This window comes from Callithrix jacchus, chromosome 12, assembly GCF_049354715.1.
Source record: "Callithrix jacchus isolate 240 chromosome 12, calJac240_pri, whole genome shotgun sequence".
Lineage (NCBI taxonomy): Eukaryota > Metazoa > Chordata > Mammalia > Primates > Cebidae > Callithrix > Callithrix jacchus.
Genome location: NC_133513.1, coordinates 58687776 through 58715349, shown reverse-complemented (window position 1 = coordinate 58715349; position 27574 = coordinate 58687776). Strand labels below are relative to the sequence as shown.

The 27574-nt window shown below is 52.1% G+C and overlaps 1 protein-coding gene across 5 annotated transcripts in view; it reads left to right on the top strand.

Moving 5' to 3' along the window:
* Positions 1-27574, top strand: part of CDH23 (cadherin related 23) — a 412201-nt gene that overhangs the window by 34224 nt on the left and 350403 nt on the right. For all 5 annotated transcript variants that reach the window (XM_054242941.2, XM_078345637.1, XM_078345636.1 and 2 more), the window contains exons 2-3: positions 6508-6579; positions 12962-13039. In XM_054242941.2, the coding sequence (XP_054098916.2) occupies positions 6513-6579; positions 12962-13039 (145 nt within the window). In that variant the 5' untranslated portion in view covers positions 6508-6512. The remainder of the gene's footprint in view (positions 1-6507; positions 6580-12961; positions 13040-27574) is intronic.

The following is a 27574-nucleotide window of genomic DNA, read 5'->3' as shown; positions in this document are numbered from 1 at the left end:
GAGATGGTCACAGTGTGGGCTCTGCCCTGGGAGTTAGGCACAGAACTGCCTGTTTCCCAGAAGAGGGGAGTATGCCTTGCTCCAGCAGTGACACGGAATGTGGCTTTCCAGTCCTAGGACGCCAGGCTTCAACGGGCTTCCTCTTAGGTTCTTTTCTGGGATTCAGAGGTGCTTGATGACACCCCCACAGGTCATGGGGAGCTTTGCAAGGAACCTGGTTTTCTCCAGCCTGGGCAAAGGAGTGGGGACAGATAGGAGGGACCCTCCAGGGTTGTGTGGTGGGGTGGGGTAGGGACATTTTGTGGATGCATCTCCTGGAGGGGGTGGCAGAACCCAGTTTTTGTGTGTGTGTGTGTGTGCATGAATGTGTGAGTGTGTGTGTGGTGTGTGCGAGTGTTGTGCGTGTGTGCCATGTGTGTGCAGTGTGGGAATGTGTGTGTGAGTGTGTGGTGTGTGCAGTGTGTATGTGGTATGTGAGTGTGTGTGTGACTGTGTGGTGTGTCTGTGTGTAGTGTATGTGTGAGTGTGTGCAGTGTGTATGTGTGGAGCGTCTGTGTGTGTCTGGTGTGTGAGAGAATGTGTGTGTGAGTGTGTGGTTGTGTGTGAGTGTGTGTGATGTGTCTGTGTATATGTGTGTGTGAGTACTTTCAGGCACAAACTTTTCTTTCACACTGTTGGTCCTCACCTGGGGAAAGGAGAACCCTCAGTATGGGGCCAAGTGTCAGCTCTGTCCCTTGTCTCCGAACCTGAGTTTTAGCCCATTCTGCTGCTCATGGCTGACTGCAGGTGGAGCATGAGGGAGCCCTCCTGGTGATGAGACCAATCAGACTTCCTTGCCTGGCAAGGAAAGACCCAGGGGATAGAGAGGCAGGGCCTCCCAAGCTGGGACCCACTGCTCAGGATGAAAGGAGCTCCGTGTCCATAGAAACATCTGGTAGCAGCCCAGGGAGGGGTGCTGGCCAGAGGACTGCCAAGGATGCACCCAGCTCCCATAGTCTCCTCTGGTATTTGCACCTGGGACTCTGGGCTTCATGGAGGTCAGGAGAGGGCAGGAGAGAACTTCTAATTAGGGCTGTCCATGTGCTCACAGGCTATGGCAAGATTTTGGCAGGGACATCAGTGAGGCCACTGATCATCATCAACACATTGAATGCTTATTATAGAAGATATTCAAAATGCAGAAAGCAGGTAGAAGAAACTAAACTTTCCCATAACTTCACCACTCACACGACACCCTCGCTTCACCCCACAGTGCCATATGCACACACCCCCTGCACACATTCACACTAGGAATCCACACACTATCCTCTGTTGCTTCCTGGGGATGTCCCACAACTGAGCCAGTCCCCTGTTGGGTATCTGTCATAAGTAATGCAGCAGTGGACATCCCTGTGTCTTGGTGTTCATGTACAGCCATGGCGATTTCCTCAGCTCAAGTTCTGGAGGCGGAATTGCAGGGTCACAGGGTGTATGTGTTTTCAGGCTCTTCAGACAATTTTCAAAGACGGATTGGTTCCCCGCCCAGTTGCATCAGCTCAGGGTGTGGGGGCCCTGCTGATTTTCCCCCAGCGACAAAGGTGTCAGCCTTGAGGGGCAGGTAGTGGAGGGAGGCAGTGGCGGGTGAAGAGGTGGGAGTCCTGCTCACCCCTGATGGTGCATGTGTTCTCCTACTGCTTCTGGTTCTAGGGACAATGCGTGTGAGATGCCAACAGCCTAGGAGCGCAGATGAAACAGGAGTCCACCCACCACCCTAGCCATTGCCTTCTTCCTGGCATATGCAGCTTGCCTCCTGCTGTATACCTTGGCTGTGAGCATGCTGGAATTCCCACCAGGCTCTCTGACTAGATACCAGGGTCTTGCCCAGGGACTTCTTATCAGGTGCCTCAGCAGGGCCCGCCCCTGGGTCACATGTCTGAGCTCCACAGGGGTTGGGGCTGAGGCTGGGAGCCTGGCCATCAGAATGGAGTTCAAATCCAGACTTGACACTTACTAGCTGTGTGACTTTGAGCAAGTTGTTCAGCCTCTCTGAGCCTCAGCGTGTAGAGTACATTGTCTATCACAATGACTGGCATATAACATAGACTCAGTAAATGTTAGAATTATGAATCTGACGTCTGTGTAGCTTGAGCCCTGAAGGCTGGGAGCCCTGGGACTTTCTCTCTTCTGATGGCCCTGGGCAGTGACCGTTTGTTTCACTCATTTCACACCAGCACATGTTTCCAGTCATGGCTGTGTGTTCTCATGACCCTATGTTCTCCCACTGTGCTTGGCACAAAGTTTGGCATGAAGAAGGATGTTGGGAATTGGAATCTGAGGGTTCTGGGGCCTGGCCATGTGTCTCCTTGGCAGGGGGCTCTAAGCAGCACTTTGGAGATTTGGGAGCAACTGGCTGTGGTCCTGCCCGTACCTCTGGAGCAGATCTCTGGCAACTATCCCAGGTCCAAGCAGGAAGCCCAGCATAGATAGGTGTGTCTGTGTTTCCTGATCCAGTGGGGAGACGTGAGGGTTGGTGGGAGCTTAGGCCCCATCCTGAGGGTGAGCAGCCTCATATGGTGGAGGAGCCTACTTGGCTGTGCTGAATGGGAGGGGAGGAGGTCAGAAGGCTGGGGGAACAGCTATTTTACAGATCAGAATGAGGTCAGGCTCTCCCTGGGGACCCATGCTGCTTGCCACAGCTTCAGTACTGAGGAATGCCAGCAGGCAAAGCAACATCCCTCACCACACCAAGGCTGAAGGTCAGGGCTTAGGGGTCTGTCTCTTTCCATTGTCATCAGCTTCTGCTCTCTCTGGGCCTTGCTTTCCTCCTATAGCCAGAGGAGCCAGAGGAATAACAACATCTGGGACCTCAGGGAAAACCCAGCAGCAGGGTGGAGTCCTTCAGGCCCAGCTGCTTTGCTTTACCCTGTGCCGCCTTGACCTAGTGTTGGTGCCACCTCACTCTATGGGGAGGATGGAGCTCAGATGGTCCTTGCTTCTGGATGCTCTGGAGGCAGTCCCTGCCAATACTGCAGAATTAGGGCTGTGTGCATCCACCCTGAGTGATGGATCGGGGCACTGAGGCAGTCTGATGGTGTCTGATAGGGAAAGAACAGGCACTTAAAGAGAGAGGTTGGGGGCCCAGTGTGCCCGGTGGTGTTGGAGCCTGAGGCCGCACTGTGGAAAGCGAAAGGCATTATGCACGCATGTGCATTGTGTGCAGGCGCGCACGTTCTGGCAGACATTCATCCTGTGTGTTTTGCAGCATGATGTGATGGAAATAGCAGGAGATTTGGACTCAGGACGACCTGGTCAGTCCTAGAGTGACCACTTTGAGCCTCAATGTCCTTGTCTGTAAAATGGGAACAAGAAGACCTACTTCATAGAGATATTTTGGAAGATTGAGTAAAAATAATTCCTGTGAAAATCCTTGGCCTATGGGATTGCCTAACAAGTGTTCATTTTCTTCCTTCCTTCCTCTCACTGCAAACTTCCTGCAGCACCCAGTGGAATGGTGTGCTCTCCCCAACTATTTGTGGATGATGTTCTTGACAGATGTTGTTTAATTCTTCTAACATCTGGTTTGGAATGGCAGAGGGCTGGAGTTTTTTCTGTAGAAGCCACTCACTCACTGTGAGATGTCAGATTGTCACTTAATTGCTCAGTGCCTCAATTTCTCCACTTGTAAATCAGGGATAATGTTGGCGGTGCTGGCTAGCTTCTTTGCAGGATATGGTAGGGGAATGCAAGATAACAGATGGAAAGTGGTTTGAACGTTTAGAGAAAGGCATCATGCTCAACCTCGCTAGTAGTTAGGGAAATGCAAATTAAAGCAGCAGTGCTCTACCATTTTTCATGTGTGCGATTGGCGGCCATTTAAAAGAGAGATCACTTCCAGGTGGGCACATAGGCCTGCTCATCTACTGCTGGAGGGACTGAGAATTGCCACAGCCTTTTCCAGAAGATAATATGGTGGCATCTAGTAAAAGTTCACATACACACTCTAGGTTGCATTTGGTTGACCCAGCACTCCCACTGTTGGAGAACCAAATTGAAGAGCCAAATCCCAACACAATTATGTGCAGGGAGGTATGTGTGGTGGCATTGCTCGTGGGGGTGGGAACCTGGAAACATCCAAATGCCTGTCGGTAAGGGATGAAATCTCCATTAGGGAACATCCATACCATGAGCTATTATTATCTCCTAAAAAGAAGGAGATAATTCTAAGCAATGTTGGCCTGGAGTGCTGTCTGTGGAATTTCGTGATGTGCAAAAAGCACGTTGCTTTTATGTAGACTCCATTATTCTCAAAGTAAACAGTAGCCCCATGGCTCTGTGCATGTGTATAATAGTAACATTATATTTTGGGTGCAGAGAAAGGCCTGGTAGGATGCATGCCAGGCCCCGCCTGCCCATTCTGGGCACGATCATGTTTGGCTCACAAAGTGTTCCTTACAAATTGAGTTATTTGCCAACATTTAAAAATTGAATTCATGTGAAAAGCCTGATTTCTAGTTTTTCATTGAGAAAAATCAGAAGCTCCGCCACACTGGGCTCACATTCCCTCTTGGCTGAAACACATCAGCAGCTGCCACTTCTGGAGGGAGAGCATGTGGCCTACAGCTGGCCATCGTCCCCACCCACCTAGCATCACCCTCATCTAAATTCCCGGCTGGACTCGTAGGCATTTCAGTTTGTAACCCCCGTGATAGGCTGTTAATATTCAGAAACTTAAGGCAGTGGAAATACAGGGATAGGATGCGTAGGGGGATGAGTTGCCCTTTATTATTCAAATACATCTTAGAATCTTTTCTTCTTCAGGTGTGGTGGCTCACACCTGTAATCCCAGCACTTTGGGAGGCTGAGGCAGGTGAATCACCTGAGGCCAGGAGTTCGAGACCAGCTTGGCCAGCATAGTGAAACCCCGTCTCTACTAAAAATACAAAAAAAATTAGCAGCCCGTAGTGGCCGACACCTGTAATCCCAGGTTCTCAGGAGACTGAGACAGGACAATCACTTGAACCTGGGAGGTGAAGGTTGTGGTGAGAGACCATCCCACTACACCCCTGCCTGGGTGACAGAGTGAGACTCTGTCTCAAAAAAACAAAAACAACCTTTTATTCTTCAAATGACTGCTTCATACGTTATAATTAGGGGGTCTTATGTATAATATTAGAAGGCAAGTAAAAGGGGACTGTGGAGTATTGTATGTCATGTCGGTTGGGAACTATCTGGTAGGGTCACCTCATTGTTCACTGGGGATGTGGGCTGAGAGGAATTGAGGCCCCTCCAGGTCCAGAATCAAGAAGTCTGAGCTCTCAGCTGTTTCTTAATCTCTCACCCCTTGGCAGGGATGTGGAAGTCTCTCCAAAAATCCCTTCCTCCAGCTCCATTCACTGCCCTGAGTCTTTCCTGGTCACTTACTGATAAGGGAGGTAGTATCCCAGCTCTGGTCTTGATGCTGGATCTGTTTGCTAGTTGGAGGTCTCTGAACAAATTGCCTAATGGCTCTAAGCCTACTTTGTGAGCCAGGGAGATGAATGCCCCCCGGGCCAGATGCACAGTAGGTGTACACTGAAGGGTGATTTGTGGGAGTCTGGCCCTGCACTATCAGGGTGGACCGTTCCATGGGAGGCTACGATTCCCAGTTGGTGAGTGTGGCTCCCCTGGTTTTACTGCTGGGCTCCAGGGAGGCCTGCTCCTGAGCTGTTGGAGGACCGGGGCCCTGATGGAATGGGACTAGAGCGGGGGCTGCTGCCATGGTGGGAGAGAGCTGTCTACCCTCCTAGCCACCCTTAGAAATAGGATTGGGTCTTGCAGAACCTCTGTCAGCTGAACCCCAGATCTCACTAGAGCTGGCTCTGAGCCCTTCAAAATCCAGCTTTGGCCTCCACAGACTTGCTGTGAGGCCCTGGGCAGGTCACCTCCCCTCTCTGTGCCTCTTTGGACACCATGGCCTGCTGCATCCCTTCATATCCAAGGTTGTGGGCTAATATGGTAAATATTTAAAAAACCAGGAAGAGATATGCTCATTGGGCACTGGTGGTGGGCTTGGGCTTGTTGGGCTTGCCAAGGCCACTGTTAGACCCCTGTCTTCCTGGTCAGTGCCCAGCTCCTCAATGCTGTCTCCAGGATAACCAGACTCTGTCACTCTTGGGGGATATGGTCCTGGAGGCTGAAGGCAGTAGCCCCTCCCTCCATCCACTGAGCCTAGAATATGTCATTCTTTGCCCAGAGTCCCCTCAAAGGACAGCCAGCCCCAACGAGGGCGAAGAGAGCCTGATTGGCCCAGCCTCACCCAGTGACTTGCAGACCACTGTGCTATACCCAGGATTGCACTATGTTAAAACTAAATGATGCAGACCCTGTCTTTTTTCCCATGTGCTCCCCCACCCTCCATCTGAGTTGGTTCCTTCCCCTCCCTTCCCAGCCCCAGTTCTCTCTGGAGCTTCAGAGGTGGGAGGGGCTGAGCAGCAGACCCCATGTCCCCCAGGAGGCTTCTCACCCTCTTTTCCTTCTTTGTGTTCCCAGGAGCCATGAGGTGCCATGTTGCCACCAGCTGCCATGTGGCCTGGCTTTTGGTGCTGATCTCTGGATGCTGGGGTAAGTCCAGTCCTCCCTGTGTCCACCCCATGGGCCAGCCTCTGCACAGGAGGCCAGGCTGGAGAGTGTTGGGGCCAGTGGTTCAGCTTTGTGCTGTGGGGTCTCTGGAGATGCTGCCTTGCTGTGTGACTGAGGCACACATTTCCCTCTCTGGGCCTCAGTTGCCTTCTGGAGCTCTCTTAGGGCTGAAAATACCAGCTGTCCCCAAAGCCTAGGGCACAGGAGGGAATGGGAGGAGCCTTGAGAAGTACTTGTGCTCTAAGGGAAGGAGGCATCTGTGACCACAAACCGTCCTTCTCCTGGGGTGTAGGGACTGGCCACAGCTCTGTTCACTACAACTGTGTTCTGAGCACCTACTGTATGCACTGTGTGTGACTTATTGCACCCACCTCTGGGGGAATGGAGGAAATAACTCATTCTCAAGAAGTTCAGAGCCTGACAGGGTAGAAAGGCACACGCAGGTCTTCCTATAATGCAGGGTGAATAGAGTGGTAATGAAGGCTGGACACAGCGCCAGGGGCATCCATCAGAAGAAAAGATGAATTGGGCCTCAGGGGACAGGAGAAACCCAGCAGAAGGGTCCTCATTTGATCTGGGCTTTGAAGATCAAGAAGTAGTTTTAGACTAGGGGAGCAGGAAGAAGGGTGTCCTGAGGAGGGCATAGCCTGCGCAAAGGTATGGCAGCCAGGAGCCTTACCCTCTGCCCTCCTTTCCTGGCCTTGCAGCAGACAGCTCAGAGTGCCAGCTCCGGAGCCCATGGAGGAGGCTAGGACAGGCCTGGACATTCGCTTCTCCCTTGGCCCCTGACAGCAGGTGGCAGGGAGCAAAGCAGCCCTGGGCTGCACTGAAGGCAAGCCTGGAGAGCAGGCACGCCTGACGTGGCATCCCCCAGGGCCATGGCATCCCCAAGAAGAGCCGTGGGCACAGTGTACCTGGCGACACAGGCAAACACATTCCTGTGGAGGCCAGTTCCTTCTCCCCATCCAGGGAGCCAGACAGTCTCTGGAGGCCACTGCAGCCTTGTGTTTGTTGGACTGTTGCTAGCATCCTGCAGCCTGAGTGTCCCTTGAGGGTCCCCTCTCCTTGCCTGCATGTTTGGAGGGATCCCTACTGAAGTCCCCCCCTGTGATCAGGGGCTCACTCCCATCCAGGCAGCCCAGGAGTACAGCATAGTCTCAAAGACTGTCAGAGTGGAAGGGAGCCTCAGGCACTTTCTTAACTCCCAGACATTTTATAGAAGTGACACTGAACCCTGGAGAAGCTACTGGTCCAAGGCTATTCAAAGCAAGGTCTCTGGTCCTCCATGGGGGCTTCTGTCAGGATGTCACCCCCACCACTTCTCCCTGCCTCATGTGGGAGGCTTCAATTAGGGGTGCCTGAGAGCAGCCCTAGCCTCCATATTCGCTGGACAGTGGGAGTCAGGATGCTTTCTTCAGCCTTCCTGGGGACTCTGCCACCTGGGATCCATGCCCTTCCCCCATTCTGTTCCACTCACTCTCTTCCTTCCTTAAAAAGAAATACATTTGGCATGGCATGGTGACTCTCGCCTGTAATCCCAGCACTTTGGGAGGCTGAGGCAGGAGGATCACTTGAGGTCAGGAGTTTAAGACAAGGCTGGTCAACATGGCGAAACCCTGATTCTACCAAAAATAGAAAAATTATCCAGGTGTGGTAGCACATACTTATAGTCCTAGCTATAGTCCTAGCTACTCTGTCCACACTATAGTCCTAGCTACTCTGGAGGCTGAGGCTTCCAGAGTAGCTACGAGAATCACTGCAACCCAGGAGGTGGAGGTTGCAGTGAGCCGAGATCACGCCATTGCACTCCTGCATGGGTGACAGAGCAAGACTCTGTCTCAAAAGAAGAAAAAAAGGAAAGAAAAAAATGCATCAGTAGAAATAAGGCAGATGCTAAGCCCTCGGCTGCCTTCTATGATTCGCGGCAGTCTCCCCTTGAGCTCTCCAGTTGAAAGATGCTTCGTGCATTCAGGGTGGGGACAAGCACTGAGCCAACCTCCTGGCTTCCAGTCCCGCTTCAGCCAAGTGGTCTCTTGGGCAAGTGTCTCAACCTTGCTGTGCTTCAATTTCCTTGTCTTTAAAATGGGAACAATAATAGGACTTTCCTTCTTGGGTTGTCAAAATGATCAAATGGATCAATCTGTACATCAAGCACTCAGAATAGTGCCTGGCACAGATTAAGTGCTTAGTAAGTGTTGGCTCTTTTATTATCAGCAGTAATCTTTCTCTAGGGGGAACAAAATGGGGCACAGAAAACAAGACGCTAAGCGAGTTGCCCAAGGTCACCCAGCAATTCTATGGCAAAGCGTGTGTGGTCTGCCTGCATGTGGACTAGCCTGCCTTGTCATACGCCCAAGGGTAGGCTGTCTCCCATTGCTTGGCACAGTCGCTTCTTCCTGGTCCCTACCTGAAGCAACCAGTGCTGTTCCTTTGGCATGGTGGTGCAGTGGCTAACTTTAGGGACTGAGGGGAGAGTGGGTGGCTGAACCACCTTCCTACACCGCCCTCTAGGTGCCCGCCCCTGACCTAGCCCTTCCCTTGTGCCCCAGACCAGACCACATTACCGTCGCCACTTTGATTCCACCTGACCGGTCACCCCAGCTGATCTCTCTTTCTCTCCCTGGTAGTCAGAGCTGGGTATGGCTCAGGGATGTCAAAATCCCTTGCCAGCCTGCCTTCTCTCTTTGAAGCCTCCTGCCTTCTCCCTCCCTCTCCCCTCTGGCTTCAATGTGCTCTGGCAATTCTCCTTTCTTATCCAGAGGCTTGCTGGGGAGGTAGGAAGCAAAGGCTTGGGCAGGCCCACCCCACCCCATCCTAGACCGACCAGCCAGCAGGCATCCTGCTGGGTCACACCTTCAGTCCCCAGGGGCTGGGTGGGCAGGCCCCTGACCTCGGGGCCACCTGGCTTCCCCACCCAACAGCATGTCAGGCTCCTGTCCCCTGGGTCTCCTGAGGGCCATGCTGCAGCCACCCCCACAGTGACCAGGGTGCATGGGACACTGTGGGCCGGGAGGCAGGACTGGACGGTAGGGCAGGGCAGGACAGGGCTTTGTGTCCCCATCCTGAGGCTGGGAAATGGGGCGGGTGGTGCGGGGCAGAGGGGGAGGGGTCTGCCTAATCTCCCCAGCAGCAGTGACAGAGCACACAAAGTCCCTGACTGCTTGAATTTATCCCTGCAGTCCCTGTTCACTGGGCCTTCCTTGTCAAGCGGAGGTTGGGGGGTACTCTGATGCTCTCCCCAGCAGGGATCTCAGCAGAGCCACTGTGCCTTCGGCCCCCACCACCGCCCCGAGGCCTGGAGAGCCAGGCTGGCCTGGCTGGAATCTGGGCCCTCCCCTTGCCTGGGTTCTTCAGACACTCAGAGGAACCCCAACCCTGCAATTCAGAGTGAAGTTTATGCTTCCTGGCTCCGCCCTCCCTGAGCCGGTGGGGGCCTTCCCCATATAAGCACACAGATGTCCGTTGAGTCCCAGATCAGGTACCCTGGATGGCACCTCCATGCCTCTGCCCAGCCTCTCTTTCCTCCCGTGTGTAGAAATCCCTGTTGTTCAGCAGGCAGCTGGAACGCTCTGCCCTCTCTGCGCCCTTCTCTCCCCTCTCCTCGCAGGCCCCTCGGGGTATTGGAACTAAGTAAAGTGGGCACAGGCCTGTCTGGTCTGCCTTTGCAGGCTCCAGTAGGGGAATGGCAGTGGGGGTGTTGGGGAGGGTGGGAGAGGGTGGGAGAGGGCTTAGGGCAGCACTCACAAGCCACAGACCCACCTTGGGGTGGGCCATGTGGGGCCTGGGACGGACAGAGGCTTTCAGCACTTGGGAAGCTGGGATTCTTCTTACCCCCAAGAAATCACCCCTCCCCATCCCCTTCTGCATCCACTTACATTCCCACTTCGCTGGAGGCCCCAAAGATTCTGAGCACACAACTGCCACGCTTTCACAGTGGTTTTGAGAATAAGTCACCTGTCTGCCCTGCCCGTGGTGGGCCTGCTCTGGGAACAGGGATCCTGCTTGGTATGTGACAGGCAACCCACATCCCCGAGTCTACCTAGATGCCCGTGCAGAGCTCCCAGCGACTGATTATTGGCAGGTCCTGTAAGGTAAAATTTAAGAACGAACGACACCACTGCAGGTGATTTTTTTACTCACTGGTTTCCTAGCCTCACCAGCCCAAACCAGGGACGGATCCTACTCTCCTGTATCCAGAGCCCAAGGCCCCCAGCAGGGATCAAAAGCCTTCCCATTGGCTGCGAGGGCGGCACCTTCATTAATACCAATGTTAATACCGGTTGCCATTTATGGAGTGCTCGCTGTGTGCCAGTGGCACAGCACTAAGATTACATACATACTTTATGTATGTAATCTCATTTAATCCTCAGGTTAGCCATGATGTCCGATTAGTATGGCTATTTTACACATGGGTAAACTGAGACATGGGACAATCATGTGGCTAGAAAGAGGCACTGGGAGATCTCAAAAAAGGCGAGGCCCTTGACAACCGCCTCTTTCTGAGGCTGTTGCGCTCCTGATATGAGAGTGGGGAGGTGTGTATGTGAGGGCATGTGAGTATTTGGGGTGGTCAGGGAGGGCTTCCTGGAAGAAGGGCTATTGGAAATGAGATTTGAAGGATGAATGGGAATTTGGCAAATGAAAGCAGAAGGGCCAGTAGTACTGGCCAGGAAGTGAGAGAGGCCAGAATGAGGGACTAGAAATGGCCTCAGCCTGGCTGCCTGTGCAGATCGAGATGGGGAGGAGGGAAAGAGGCCAGAGTCTCCCAGTTCTGCCTTGTCCCAACTAGGAGGCATCCTGGGCTGGAGGAGGAGGAAGTGTTACACCAGGATGCCAGCCTTCTCACCCTCTGGGAGCCTGGCACATGCTCTGAGGGAGCCAAGGGTCAGCAGAAAGGAAGGAAGAGAGAACTGCTCCACATGCCCACATTCAGGGCCCCTGGAGGGCTGAGCAGGTGCACCTGTTGGCAAGTGCTGCACAATGACAGTCCTACTTCCAGCTAGACCAGCTGCTTTCTGGTTGGGAGGGACCAAGGAGAAGTGCCCTCACTTGCCTACTGAAGGCCCCTAGGAGAAGCCTGGGGTACAGGTGGAGTCAGCCTCAGGGAGGGTTTGTGTAGGGGCTCCTCATAGATGCTAAGCTCCTCAGCCCATGTGGGTATCACACTGACCCTCTTCAGACCCAGTCCCCTCCAAAGCCATCACGGAGCAGCACATGGTTAACAGCACGAGCTTTGAGGTCTGGGTTCCTGGATCGCCACTGCCACTTGCCAGCTGTGTGAGCAAGACATGTTACATATCCCCTGAAGTTCTCATTTTCTCAAGTAAAATGGGTATGTGATAGCACTTGCCTTGCCAACAGGATTGAGTGAGGTGGTTTAAATAGCTGGTACAGAGAAGGGGTTCCTGTGATGGCAGCTATTATCCTCATCGTTACTATTCTGTGGGATCAGCTGGCCATTCCTTCACACACCACATCATCTGGTGGGTTGTCAAAGTGCCAGGCCTTGTTCTGGGCACTGGGATTCCGGCTGTCCACCAAGCCCTGTCCTTGCAGAGCTCATATTCTGCTAGAGCCATGCTGCCCAATAGAAAGACAATGCAAGCCACATGTGACTTTAAATGTTCTAGGAGCCACAATAGAAAAGTAAAAAGAGACCACATGGAGTGGCTCACCCCTGTCATCCCAGCACTTTAGGAGGCAGGAAGACTATTGGAGCCCAGGAGTTAGAAAACAGCCTGGGCAACATAGTAAGACCCCCCATCTCTACGAAAAATTAAAAAATTAGCCTGGCATGGCGCATGCCTGTGGTCCCAGCTGGTTGGGAGGCTGAGGTGGGAAAATTGCTTTAGCCTTCGTGGTCAGGCCTGCAGTGAGCCGTGATCACACTGCTGCTCTTCAGCCTGGGCAACAGAGTGAGACTCTGTCTCAAAAAAAAAAATCATCAGAAAAGTAGAAAGAAACAGGTGACATTCATTTTAATCATTTATTTAATCATATATCCAAAATAATATCATTTTAATATATAATCAATGTAAAATATCAATGAGCTATTTACATTAATTGTTTTCATACAGAGGCTTCTAAATCCTGTCTTTTGCCCGTGGAGCCCCTCTCACGGGTCATACTTAGCAAGCACATGTGGCAGGTGGCCTCAATGGCCACACACCTGACAGCAGCCTGCCAACCTACTGGCATTGTCTCCCACTTGCCTTGAGGCAGGACAGTGACTTCCAGGGTCCTGGGAAGTTGACCATGGACCAAGGTTCAGTACCTACTGCAAGGCTCACTCTGTGTCACCTTATGGAGTGGTGTAAAGCTGATGGGGGATGCTTGGCTGACACTCTTGTCCTCTGATTTCCAGGCCAGGTGAACCGGCTGCCCTTCTTCACCAACCACTTCTTTGATACATACCTGCTGATCAGCGAGGACACGCCTGTGGGTGAGTGGGGGCATGGGCTGGTAGGCATGAGGGTGGCCTGGGGTGCCATCCCTTCCCATAAGTGAAGGAGATCATCATACAGGTTGAGGCTGTCTTCTACCTGATTTTGGAATGTCTTTCATGGGGTTCAGAGAGGCCCCTGCCAGGATGCCTCCAGGGACCGGGTACGCAGTCCCACAGAGGGGAGCTCTGAACGTCAAAGGGTTTATCACGTTGAGCCTCAGATGCTCCACTCCCACTTCTGGTGCTAGTGTGGATTCCTCTTGCACTGGAAGAAGCCCTTGTGAATATTTGAAGGTGGCAGCTGTTGTAGAGTTTGTTTTGTGGCCTTTGAGACTTTTCTGTGATTACTAAATTTTCTGCATTGAGTTTGCCTGGTTTGGGAGTTAGAAAAAATACAAACTATTTAGGGGGTGATTATGAGCATCTTGGTCCTCAGCCTGTTGCCCCATCACTCAGGCCTGTCCCAGTGTCTGGCCCCCCACTGATGGCCTGCCTCCTATATCTGTGGCCCCGTGATCCTAGCCCAGCTCTTAGGACCCAGAAGCTTCTCAGGAAAGTGAGGCTGAATTGCAGAACTGTCTTGTAGCTGTGCTGATGGGAAGGCGCCCGGCCGGTGAGCAGGCAGCCACACAGCAGCACCTGAAAAGGGCCCACCTGCCTCCACCAACAGTCCTTCTCTGTCCTGTCATTCTCGCTGGTGTCCCTTTAGGGAAAGTGCCTGTCATCTGAGGCTTCTTATGCTCAGGTGTGCCTGCTCTGCATGTGCAAAGGCAGGGCTGTGTGCCAGAGGCTAAGTGCATCAGGGGTCAGCATGGTGCATCTTTATGGAACATCATTTGAACTTGCAAATGAGGCAGGATGGCTCGGAGTGGGGTGGGATATTGAGATGCTTGCTTCATAGGTCATGTACACACTCTCATATAAAACCCAGTGTAGGTGTGTGGTAGAGTGGATGCATAATTCTTCAACAATCTCTGCTGAAGTGGGGTGTCTTACGTAGCCCAGACTCTCCCTTGCTGTCAGTGGGGGCCTGTGAGCAGCACCTTTCACTCCACCATACTATATGGTGGAGGCTTTTTTGCAGGGGGGGCTGGGCACAGCAGGTGTGTGTCTGGCTGTTTGTTGTGGGGATTGTCCCCACGGCCCAGTAGTGCTTTGTTCCCGTGGCCTGTGAGGGGCCCTCTGTGGAAACCCACTACTTCTATGGTGTCAGATCAGTGTTGTAAGGCTAGATTTGGAGTTAGGGTTTGGGGATCTGGGTGTTTGAGGGGGCCCCCAGGAAGAAGATTCCTGCATGTTTGGAATGCCCTCTCACAGGCATAGCCCCCTTCTGGGGGTAGAGAGCATACCCACGTCCCTTGGGGACCCTGCTGAGCTGTTTGCTCCCCTCTGGATTGGGTTGGGGGATATTTCTGGGTGACTGGACTTGTAACACACCTGTGTTCTTTGAATAAAATTCACCTATGACTCCTCTCTCCACCCAGACCTGGGGTGGGGCTGTCATAGAGCCAGCATGGCAGGCACACAGCGCATGTGTATAGGCAGAGGGATGTACTGTTAGCAGTGTTTATCGTCATTCATGTCCATTTAAATCTCATCCTCTGGGAGATCCCTTTGTGGTGGAGGGATCTTTGGGGCAGGTGGGCCACTGAGCAGAGGTGTGGCCAGTCACTAACTAACCCACCCTGCCCCTCTCAAGTGAGTGGTCCTTGCTGTCCCCCAGTCTGTGACCTGCATGCCGGGTCCTGAGCGTGGGGTCCTCAGAGGCCTATGTGTTGGGACGGGTTGGGGAAGGGTGGGCATTTTGTGGCCTGATCTCATGGTGACAAGCCTGGGCTGGATGCCCATGTGGCTAGCCCTCCAGCAGGCCCTTCTCCCGCTGCCTTCAACTCTAGCTCCTGATTGTCTTTTGCAAACGCCAGCATCGATTGGCCGCCGGGAGCAGCTCCCAGGCCTCGAGCCCTGTTAAGGCTGCACTTGGCAGTCACAGTGGGGTGGCTGTCTAGTGCCGTGGGGATTGATCCCTGACTCCAGGGTGTCATAGGATTGAGTGCGGGCTCAGTGAGCTGGAAGATAGCCGTGCTTATCTCTCTAGGCAGGGGGTAGGTGCTGAGCTGGCTTAGCCGGCTCCCAGCCTCTTCCCTTCCTTTTGCATCAGGATGGGAGCAGCACAGCTTTCACCTGAAAGTCAGGAGCCCAACATCTGTTTCTTGCTGTGTGACCTTGGGCACAGCACTGCATCTCTCTGGGCCTCTGACTCCTCATTTTGACAACGAGAGGGCATTGGAAAGACGAGCCCCGTAGACTCTGATTTGGGCAGCCTGGCTAGCATCTGTTGTTTGCAGGCTCTTGGGGGTGACCAGACTGGAGCTCTCCGCTGGGTGCTGGTCTAGAGGCTTGCCTTTGAGACTTGGCTCTCACGAACCATTCACTCTTTGACTCAGGATTCCAGCCTCCAAAATGGGGATGGGGTAGCCCCCTCACTGGATTGTTGGGAAGTTTGCATGCAACACCACTGCCTCCAAAGCTTCCAACCCGGGAATGCATTGTTGTTACTGAAGGGAGAGCCCTGTGTGGCCCAGGGACAGCAGGTCGGGCTGTCCCACCAGCCATGGGCTGTCAGGGTGGACATACACACAGACCAGCTGGGTCCCGGGTGGTGCTAAGTGCCAGTGGCAAGAGACAGAGCCCAAGCCAGGCTGAACGTGTTGGCTCACCAGAGGTCAGAGTTGTGGGCATATCCAACTTCCAGCTTGAGGTCTCATTACCTGGTTCTCCTTAGACACCCAGTGATGGTCAGCTCATAGGCCAGCAAGGCAGCTCACTGTGTGCTGTGGGATGGTTCCAGGAATAAAAAAATGCTTCCGGCTAGGCAAGGTGGCTCACACTTGTAATCCCAGCACTTTGGGAGGCTGAGGCGGGTGGATCATGAGGTCAGGAGTTTGAGACCAGCCTGGCCAACATAGTGAAACCCCATCTCTACTACAAATACAGAAAACTAGCCAGGCATAGTGGTGCATGCCTGTAATCCCAGGTACTTGGGAGGCTGAGGCAAGAGAATTACTTGTACCCGGGAGGCGGAGGTTGCAGTGAGCTAAGATTGTGCCACTGCACTCCAGCCTGGGCAACAGAGCAAGACTCCATCTCAAGAAAAAAAATGCTTCCCAAGATTAACAGGAAACCTGCCTCCCTGGAATGACCCATTGGGTTTAATCTGATTGCTGGAGCCTTATAAATTAAGAATGATAATATAACATATATGACATACTATATGCATAATATAAATTATTATAATAACAGCATTTATTGACTGTTCAAGGCAGTGTCCTATGTGTTTTTATGCATTAATTCATTTAAAAAATTCCTTTTTAGAATCAGAGATAGAGTTGAGGTACAAGGTCTACCTGTATGTGGCTTCTGTGAATGTGCTCTCCTGAGCTAGAGATTGAACTTTTATCCACCCTCAACTTTCTGAGCCTTCTGTGAATGTGCTCTCCTGAGCTAGAGATTGAGCTTTTATCCACCCTCAATTTCTGAGCTTTCTCGTTGTGTATGCTGTTGCCTGCGTTCTAGCAGGGGCCTGTGGCCTGGGAGCAGAATGGGAAGCACAGCATGGCCATTTGAAATCCTTTGCAGAGGCTGTGTGTTCATTGCTATCTCCTCACCTATCTCAGGCTCCAATTCCCTCCGAGTAATGTTCTTTTGGAAGACCGTCTACCAGCTGGAGAAGACAGAAGCCAAATGAAGTCATTAACTAGCGCTGCCTTCTCCTGGTCTGTTCACATTGTCCTCCTTCCCCAGATATGCCCACGTCCCTGCATGTCTTGCTCTACACATGAATATTAGTTGTTGGCAGCAGAGCCTGGAATGGGTGGAGTGGTGCAAGGGCAGATCAGCAGCTCAGTCCCTGGTCAGGCTGGTTGGCCTCACCCACACCTTGGCCCTGGCTATCAGCCCTGAATGGCCAGAGGACGCCTTTAGCATGAGGGACAGGTGCTGTAGGGGTGCCATCTCTCACTTACCTCCTGAATCTACTTTTTTTTTTTTTTTGAGACAGAGTTTTACTCTGTCACCAGGCTGGAGTGCAGTGGTACAATCTCGGCTCACTGCAGCTTCCGCCTCCCAGGTTCGAGCGATTCTCCTGCCTCAGCCTCTCGGGTAGCTGGGATTATAGGCATGCACCACTACCCCCAGCTAATTTGTTATATTTTTTAGTAAAGACAGTTTTTCATCATGTTGTTCAGGCTGATCTCAAACTCCTGACCTCAGGTGATCCACCCCCCTCAGCCTCCCAAAGTGCAAGGATTATAGGTGTGAGCCACTACACCTGGCCCTCAAACTACTTCAAATGCGCCACCAGCCTTGCTGATGTCAAATCACCAACAACCTCTGTGTTGCTAAATCCCATTGTTTCTTCCCAGACCTTTCGGCCTTCGGTTGGTTGATCTTTTTCTCTCCAGGACACCACCTTCCCCTTCCCAGCCTCTCTGCTGATTACTCCCATACCTCTTAGCACTGGAGGGCCCCAGTGCTCAGCTCTTGTCTCTCCTCTCCTCATTCTCATTCCCATGGTGGTCCCATCTAGCCCCCTGGCTTGGACACTACCTATATGCTGACAACTCCTAGCTTTATATTTTCTGCCTGGACCTCTCCGCAGGGAAGACTCCAGACTCCCGTAGTCACCTCTCTGTTCAACATTCCTGCTTGATGTCTGAAGGGACATCTTCGTCCTCTGCTTGTCCAAAGCTGGACTCCTGACCTCCCCCAAACACCTGCCTCACCGGCAGCCTTCCCCATCTCAGCTGCCACTCCATCCTGCCAGTTGCCCAGGCCAAAAGCTGAGACTCATCCCTGTGCCTCTCTTTCTCCCTCCCCTCCCCTCCCCTCCCCTCCCCTCCCATCCCTCAGGACATCCTGTTGGCTCTGTCTCCAAAATCATCTGAGAATCTTCTCACCCCTTGGCCTTTCCACTCTCATCACCGATGTCCAAGCCTGGTTACCTCAGCAGCTTCCTCATGTCTCAGTGTTCTCCCTGACTGCCCTCACCTGCGCTGCAGCCCTTTCCCTCCTAGCCATGGATGGCCCTGTCCAGCCTGAGGCAGAACCTCCTCCAAGGCTGCTCAAGTTCCTCCCTCCCATTCGGAGTAAAAGCCCGTGTTCTTCAGTGGCTTCCAGGCTGTTAGCAGCCCAGCACCTGCTACCTGTCAGTCCTCGCCCCCACCCCGCTGTCCCCCTGGCCAGCTCTGCTTCATCTGCACTGGTCTCCCTCTAGTTCCCTAAGCATGAAAGGCAAGTTCCCACTTCATGGCCTTTGCAGTTGCTGTTCCTGCTGCCTGGAACATTATGAGCCTGCACTTACCAGGTTCTTTTAAATGCCACTGCCTCTGGGTGGCCCTCCTGGGACTCCTTGTTGAGGGTTAAGTGCTGCTCCCCTTGCTTTTCTTGGGGCCCAACCATCCTCTCTCTTGGCCCCATGGAGATGCTGCTGTTACTCAGTTGCTCTTCTGTCTCCCTTCTTGGCCTGTGATTGCTTCCCTGTGGCCTGGCCATCACTGTGTCCCCAGGGCCCAGCCCTGCGCCTGGTGTGTGCCCAGAACTTAGGGAAGGAGTGCATGTCTGAACTTGGTGAGCATGTAGGGGAATCTTCCAAGGAAGGATGGCGTGGCCGGGGGCGGGGGGGGCATGCCCCACCCACCATCCTTCCTGGAGCCTCAGGCCAGGCTTTCCCTCCCCAGGGCTTGTTGGGAACACGGTGTTGGTGGCGATGGAGATGGCTGCCCACGGAGTGGGCCCAGGAGAGCACTTTCCTTCAGATGGCACAGATGCTGTACGTGACTGTGCTTGTGAACGGCAAGGCCTGCGCTGTGCCAGGGGTCCTGTTTTTATCATCCCAGCTGCCCATCTGAGCTATATGTGGTATATTTACTGAGGACCCTTGGGGCCCTGAGCTGTGGCTGGTCCTGGGGGAGGAACACAGAGGTGGCAGCATGAAGCCTGGCTTGGAGACACCGAGTTGACCAAGTAGGTATAGAAGGAATCCTGGAGGGCATCGAGGCCCTGGACCTTGGCCACCACCTTCATACCCCATTCCCCGGGTAGGAGGCAGAGTTCCTGCCACAGTGGTAACCACCTGCTGGTGGTAAGACACCCTTCCCCCCAGCACTGACACCTCACACTGCTGTGCCCTCACCCATGCTGTTCCCTTGACCAGGGGTGCCCTTTCCCTTCCCTGCCCAGCAAAGTCCTGCTCCTCTTTCAAGCTGCAGCTCAGATGTCCCTTATGCCAAGAGGCTTCCAAAGCCTCCCCAGCCTGCCCTTCTGCCGACTTTGTCTGCTTCTGTGAGCTCTCAGCATGCTCTAGCCTGGCTGTTTGTGTGGATCTTCCCATTGGACTATTAATTTTTACTTGTTAATCTTATTAATATTGACATTATAATTAATGATGATTTCAGTGTCTCCGTATTATACCAGACTGTGGAGTGCTAATGTGAGCTATGGTGCCTCCTGCCTGGGCCTCTATTAGGCACTTCAAGGGTGTCTGTGGAAAGTGGGGCCACTCGCTGAGATCAAGAGCTCCACTTCTTCCTGCAGGCACTCGGGAGGCTTCTGGCTGCAGGTGGTTACCACTGTGGCAGGAACTCTGCCTCCCACCCGGGGAATGGGGTATGAAGGTGGTGGCCAAGGTCCAGGGCCTCGATGCCCTGTTAGGTTTTGCAGTGACTGTCCTGGAGAGATGGGATAATCTGCATTTGACAGTGGAACAAGCTGGGCCTCCATCTCTGTGTCAAGCATGGTGCCTGGCACAAAGGGGGCCTTAGCAGATGCTTGATGGGTGAGTGGGTGGAGAAGTGGATGGGCGAATGGATGTCAGATGTCCTGCTGGGTCCCCTCCCCTGGGCTCCCTGTCCTTCCTTTTGTCACTGGGGTTGGTACGAGTGGAGCTGACTTCCCCAGGAAGAATTCCCAGCACCCCGAAAGCGTCTTGAGCCACAATTAAGGTGATAATGCCATGCTAATCACCTACATGAGTAAATTAGTCTTGTCAGGAGCCATTAAGGTGGGAAACTGGGATTCATTAGGATGGATTGGTCCCAGGCAGCGCCTGGCACTGCTGCCAGTCAGTGCTGATTAATTTCTCTGCAAACTCCATCAATGCCCAGCTGTTTCATCTGGACCCAGGGAAAGCAATTTTCAGGTGGGCTGACCCCGCGTCAGCGGTCTCAGCAGACGGAGGAGCGGAGTGCTTGGTCCCCGCAGGAGCAGCCCCTGTAGAGCAGAGTGGGAGCCCAAGGAGGGTGGATGGTGGGCTGTGTGGGCAGCCAGCGCTCAGGGGTGGCAGCATAGACACCTGCGGGCATGGAGGCTTAGGTGAGAGAGGAGTCTGGGAGGCGTCGGGGACTTTTCTGGAAATACTTTCAGCCCTAGTGCTCCAGAAGGGATTGTCCCTCCTCCCAATGTCCTTTTAAAGAGGAGAAGCCATCTCTTTGGAGAGGATGGAGAACCACAGTGGGAGAATTATTCTTCTCTTAACCAGAAGGTTGCTTAAGACTGACACAGGTGAGAGGAGTTGTGGTACCCCAGAGCTGTCCCTCCACAAGGGCTGGTGGCAAAGCCACAGGGATTGTGGGGCTAGAGGGACAGGGACGGGAGGAGTCCAGTGGCTCCCAGACATCAGCTAGGTGTGTGCCGTCTGTATAGTTGGGGGCTTTTTGCCCACGGTGTTCACAGAGCGGGTATAGCCTGGTAGATATCAGATCCATGAAAAAAAATGTGGGGGGTGTTAGACAATAATAAGTGCCAAGGAGAAATAATTACCTTTGGCTGGAGTTAAGTTCGGCGGTAGACAGTGAGGGTCACAGCCTGGATTGCCCATCTTTGCCTTCACTCTCACCTGGGGCGTCCTCAGAGGGCCCAGGATGGACTTGTAGTTTGAGAGCTACTCTTTTCATCGAACACTCCCACTTTGAAGATGGAGAAAGTGGGGCCCAGGCCGCCTGAGTGTGAATCCCAGCTCTGCCTCTTACTAGCAGTGTGCCTCACTTTCCTCATCTGCAAAATGGAAATAACGTTCAGTTTACCTTTTTGGGTTTATGTGAATATTAAGCCAGCAAATTGTAAAACCCTTAGAACTGTGTCCAGTCCATAGCAAGCGCTTAGAAATGCAAGCTGCAAATTAAACTTGCTTGCTTGCTTTTAAGCTCCTATAAACGTATTTTTTTTTTTTTTTGAAGCAGAGTTTCGCTGTTGTTACCCAGACTGGAGTGCAATGGCACAATCTCGGCTCACCGCAATCTCTGCTTTCTGGGTTCAAGCAATTCTCCTGCCTCAGCCACCTGAGTAGCTGGGACTACAGGCGTGCACCATCATGCCCAGCTAATTTTTTTTGTATTTTTAGTAGAGACGGGGTTTCACCTTGTTGACCAGGATGGTCTCGATCTCTTGACCTCGTGATCCACCCACCTTGGCCTCCCAAAGTGCTGGGATTATAGGTGTGAGCCACTGTGCCCGGCCCTATAAACGTATTTTTAAAAGGAAACCTTAATGCATCAGACAAGCTTCCTGGTTGCCTACTGGAGAAACTGCCTCTAGCTGTCCATTCTATCAGAAGGCTGCTGGAGGCTCTTGGAATTAACAACTAAAGGACCTAGGGTGGAAATTGGCCAATCTGTCCAGCCGGTCACTGCTGTCACCCTGAATGAATTCTACTACTCATGGCACAGGCAGCAGTGTCCATTTGGCCAAGCCAGCTTGAGCATGTGTCTGCACTCAAGCTACAAAGGGGCAGTGTGTGCCCCTCCCAGCTATACCCAATGAGAGAGTCTCCTAAAAGAGAAAAGGGCTGGGACTGACACAGCACCTCCATAGAGAGAAAGGTGTCCATTCTGCACCATCAGAGTGAAATCCCAGGGCTGAGAGGCTGACTGGCTTTTCCTAACACATATTAAAATAAATACATATGATGGTTTTTTTTACATTTTATGTTACTAATTTTTTAGAAACGGGGTCACTCTGTTGCCAAGGCTGGAGTGCAGTGACATAATCATGGCTCACTGCAGCCTCAAACTTCTGGACTCAGGTGATCCTCCCACCTCAGCCTCTCAAGCAGCTGACTACAGGCTCATGCGGCAATAGCTGGGTAATTTTTAATTTTTTTTTGTAAAGATAGGAGTCTTGCTATCTTTACTTGCCCAGCCTAGTCTCGAACTCCTGGCTTTAAGCAATCCTCCTGCCTTGGCCTCCCAAAGCACTGGGAATACAGGGATGAGCCACTGAGCCTGGCTCTTTATTTTATTTTTAAACTTTTTATTTTGAAATAACTTTAGACTTACAGAAAAGTTGAAAATTGTACAAAAAGTTCCCATATGCCCTTCATCCATTTCCCATATGTTGATATCTTGCATAACCATAATACAATTATGGAAATCAAAAAAATAATGTTAGTGTAATACTATTAATGAGAGAGTTTATGCAAATTTCATCAACTTACCCACTAATTTTTTTTTTCTGCAGTTAAAATGACTTTTAACTTTTTTAAGCTATGGAACTGTTTGGGCAAATGTAATCTTGCCCAAAAGTCTAGGATAGATAGATAAGACAGACAGGTAGACAGACAGATGCACATACATACTTATATTCATTCATTCGACAAAGGTTTTGTTGAGTGTCTTCTATGCATCAGGCACTGTTACAGGTACTGTGCCTGTGAACCAAAGACACAAATCCCTGTCCTAACGGAACTGACATTCTAGCGGGGGAGCAGACAGGAAGCAGCGTAGAAGAAAAATATACAGTATGTTCAATAGTAATAGGTGCTAAGGAAGAAGAACCATCTTTGGTGGAAATTAAAGTTAGGGGTAGCAGTGAGGGGTGAAAGAGCCTGTATTTTCCACCTGTGCATTCACTCCCATACTAAATCAGAGGACCCATGATAAACCCCTGTGGCCTCCTGTCAGACAGTTTGTGACCACTGCTTTAGGCAAACAGTTGCACAGATGGAGAAACTGAGGTGAATGGGGCGTTTGCCCAAGGTCCCTGGCAAGTGACTTCTGGGGTCCAGACTGCAGCTACCCAGAGGGAATTGCAGGGCCTCTGTCCATGCAGTCACTGGTGCCTCTAGGCCTGGGCAAGAAGGGGTGCCTTCTTGGGTTGGTGGACTGTGAGCTCTTGAACTGAAGTTTGGAAAGGAGTCTCCCACTGCTGGGATCTGGGGCTAGAGTGCTTAAGGAGGGGAAGTGAGGGTAGCCTGGAGGCTTCCTGGGGCTGTTGGCAAGGGGTTTTGGAGGAAAGGTGATCTAATATCTCTCCAGGTGATCAGTGCTGGAACCAAGGAGCCCAGGGCCTGGGCTCTTGGTGCTGTCCCAGAGCAGAGATTTTTCTCTCCCTTCTGGGAGGTGGGGAGATGACTGACAACCCCTGGGAGGGCCTGGGTGCTTCTGTGTCTTTGCTTTCTCTCTGCCTTTATCCATTGAGCATAGACCCTCCAAGGTGATAGGACAGATTTCTTGGGGGTAGGTGCCTTCTTGGGGGTCCTTCAGGATGCATCCATTCCCCAGAGGTCCCTGTCTAGGCACACATTTGGAGCCTGTGGCAGCCCTGGCTATGGACTGCCCCTCAATGGACACAAGTGTGGGTACAGGGTGGGGCTGGTGTTTTGGATGCAGCCATAATAACACTAATGATAATGATGGTGTGCCACCTGTCATGTGGGCATGCCGTGAATGCCAGGCACTGAACACCTGTGCCAGGCTGTGCTGGGGGGCGGAGTAGGGACATGAACATTAGAGATAACTGGGGAAATAGTGACTAGCTTTATTACATACTTACTCTGTCTACATCAGCCATTCATACATATTGCTTCATTGAATACTAACAGCAAAAAAGTGGATCTTACAACCCTCATTTTGCAGTTGAGGAGCAGAAGCTCAGAGAGGTTAAGTAAGTCACACAGGGAAACACAGCTTAGATAGGGTGAAAAATTGAACCTGAACCCATTGTTCCCTGGCCCCAGAGCCTGTGCACTTAACCACAACTCTGGGATTCTGTATGTAGGTCTTTGCTTTTAAGGAGGTCCAGTTGGGAGTGGAGAAGAGAACCAATGGTACATGACCACCCCACACCAGGCAAGTGGGAGGCGTGAACTACAGAGCCTTACTAATGCCCCGAGGAGGAAGAAGCCCATCCTAGGCACAGGGACAGAGAAATGGTCACAGTAGAGGTGGCATTAGTGGTTGGGTTTTGACAGGCTGAAGCCGGAGGGGAGGCATTTCACAAGAAGGTGATGGAACAGGCTGACCAGCCGTGGGGCAAGCAATTTGCGTTGTGTCTTGGATGATGGAAATAGGTTGTTGTGGTTAAAAATGAAAATAATAGTAATTATTTAGTAGCTGTGTTTCACTAGTTAGGTTACTTGCATGAGCTTGTTTAATCCTTATGGCAACGACAGGAAATCTGTTCTGGTGATTGCCTTGTTCCGGACTCAGCAATCCAGCGAGCTGTCTAAGGTCCCATAGCCAGTAAGCAGCAGAGTCAGGATTTGAATTCCTCATCTTCAATCTCCAGTGGCCACACTACTGCCCTGCGATGCTGCCTCCCAGGATTGTGTAGGGTCTTTCCTCAGTCTGTTACCCAGGAAAGAGCCTTAGTGGCCAAGGATCCGCACGGGAGAGGTGCTGGGTGAAGGGGCAACTGCTTCTAGGGACGTGAGATTGGCCAGCCCAGCTTGATCTGGGAGACCAGGCCCAGGACTGGAACCAATGCCTGAATCCCAAGCCTGGCTCTGCCCCTGTACAACTTTGTGAGCTTGGGCAAGTCAATTTCCCTGTTCAATCCTTGCTTTCCTGTTTCTCAGAAGATGCGTGTCCTTGTTGGATATACTATGCAGAGTAAGCAAGAATGCTGAAAATGACTTTGGGGAAAATGGATGAAAGTATGAGATTAGTTGGCTTGCTTGCTCCTGCATCCACAGCCTTTTCCACTGACCAGCAGTAATGCGGGTGGGGGTCTCACCCAGCTGTGCTGTGGCCAGGCAGCAGGCACCCCCTTTGCCAGGGTGGGGGCCTATCAGATGAACCTGGCTCAGCTGTGCCATTGGGACAAGGATGTGCTGAGCTTGCAGCCAACCGGGAACACTTGGACTCCCTGGAAACTGGCGAAGGTATAATTTACAAGAGCTGAACACCCTCCAGCTGGCTGGGGAGATGGGCAGGCAGAGCCGACTTTGAACTTGTCATCAACTCCCCTCATCCCAATTGTTCTTTACACCCCTCAGGGGACCTGTGAGCCTGACTGTCCAATGACAGCCTTGTCTGGAATAGGAGATCAAGTTATTCTGTCGGCCCTTGACCAAGAAAGGGCTTGGATGGCCAGGAAAGTTGTTCTTCGGTGCAAGGATCTCCTTGAAGATCCCCTTACCCAAGTGCCTTCCCTTCCTTCTCTCCATATCTGAGCACAGTGCACTGAGTGGGAGGCACAAGGTGTGGGTTTGAATCCCAGCTCTGCCACTTACTAGCTGTGTGACCACAGACAAGTTCCGTAACCTCTCTGAGCCTCGTTTCCCTCCTCTGGAAATGGAAATGATCATACTTGCCCAGACAACCTCACAGGGAGCTAATGAAAGAGCTTTAGAAGTGAAATAGCTGTACAAATGGTGAACATTGTTTTTGTTGAGCATTTATCTTTAAATGCTTCCTCTTCCAAGAAGCCCTCCTTTGCATCTTTAGCAAGTATGGACTGTATCACCAGCTACTTCACCTCTCTCTGTCCCAGTTTACTCAGTTCAAAAATGGGATAATGATCACACTGTATTTACTAATAGAGTTGTAGTAAGAATTAAATAAGTTAATTAAGATTAAAATAATGCTTTTGGTGGGGGGACGGGGAGATAGAGTCTTGTTCTGTCACCCAGACTTGAGTGCAGTGGCAAGATTATAGCTCATTGCAACCTCGACCTCCTGGGCCCAAGTGATCCTCCCACCTAAGCCTCCCAAGTAGCTGCAACCACAGGTGTGTGCCACCACACCTGGCTAATTGTTTTTAAATGTTTTTTGGTAGAGATGGGGATCTCCCTGTGTTGCTGAGGCTGGTCTTGAATCCTGAGCTCAAGCAATCCTCCCACCTTGGCTTCCCAAAGTGGGGCATGAGCTACCATGCCTGGCTAAGTCAGGCATTTTAAACTGTGCTTGGCACATAGTAAGCACTAGTAGAAGTTAACTCTTATTATTTGCGGTGGTGCTGTTATTGGCCAGTACTTTTTCCAACTAGATGAGAAGCAACTTGGGGACAGGAATGATACGGTGTGGCCAAACGCCACTGTGCTGCCATGTAAATATGTGGTGTGGTTTGATGCATTACTCTTCCAAGAGACATTTTCACTTCTGGGTGGAAGAGGCCTAGAGGCTCCTGGGCCCACCTCCCAGACTGACCGGTAATTCCCTTGCCACAGCTCCCTGCCAATGGGAGGTGCAAGCACTGGTGGGCCCTTGCAGCAGTGGGCAACTCTACATCTCACCAGGCAGTGAGCACCACCTGCTACTGACAGGCTGGCTGCTTCCTGCTGTTCCTGCCCCTTGGGGGAGCTCCCTGGAGGCAGCCTATTCCTCTTTGTACAGTGGCTATCTAGGCTCTGCAGAGCTTTCCCACATCTGCTCTTCTTTATTCTAGAGGTGGGCAGCTCTTATAGCTGGTCCTCATCCTCAGGAGAGACTTGGCCCACCTTCTCTCTCCTGGTCACCTTTCTGTGTTCCAGAAGCTATGCTAGGGGCATTTTGTGTGCCTCACTCATTTAATCCTCACAGTCCCCTATGAAGAAAGTAGTTATGGAGCCCATTTTACAGACTAGGAAACTGAGGCTTAGAGAAGTTGCTGCCCACCCAAGGGCTTATAGGCATTAAGCTGCCAAGCTGGATTCAAGCCCACATGTCTGTCTCTCTCTCCGTAACCGGTGCTCTACTCTTCTTGGTACAGATCAGAGTGGATGAAAAGGAGAATCTTCCAGCCCTGGGGCTGTTACAGGGTCCCCACCCACCATCTTCCTCACTTGCCTTCATAACACAGTGGACAAAGGGCACAAGATCCTCCAACCTTGGTCCCCTCTGGTCCTGTGCCCTGGTGTCAAAGCATTGCCTGCGGGCCCTCCTTTCCTGGGTTTCGCAGCAGGACCATATGTGGCGGGAATGCAAGCACTTGCTAGGATTGATTTGGCCTCTGAAGGGATAATTCAAGATGAATATGCTGGCATCCAACTGGAGTGCGATGGAGAGATTATTGAGTGTTGAACCTGCTTTGCCGCATCGGCTGCTTTATGAGCTCTCTAGAGAAACCCTATGTTGTAGATAACTCAGGCCTGACGGGCAGGGAGCGGTGTTTGTCTCCCACACTCCCAAGTGAGCAGTCCAACAGGCACCCTGCTTGCCCACCTGGGAGCCAAGAATCAGCTTCCAGTCTCGTCGTGGTGCCAGCCTTTGTCCCTCCCACCCTGTCATCCCGGCCCCATCTCTTGCCCTGTGCTGCTCCCAAATGTGGAGTAGGGGCAGT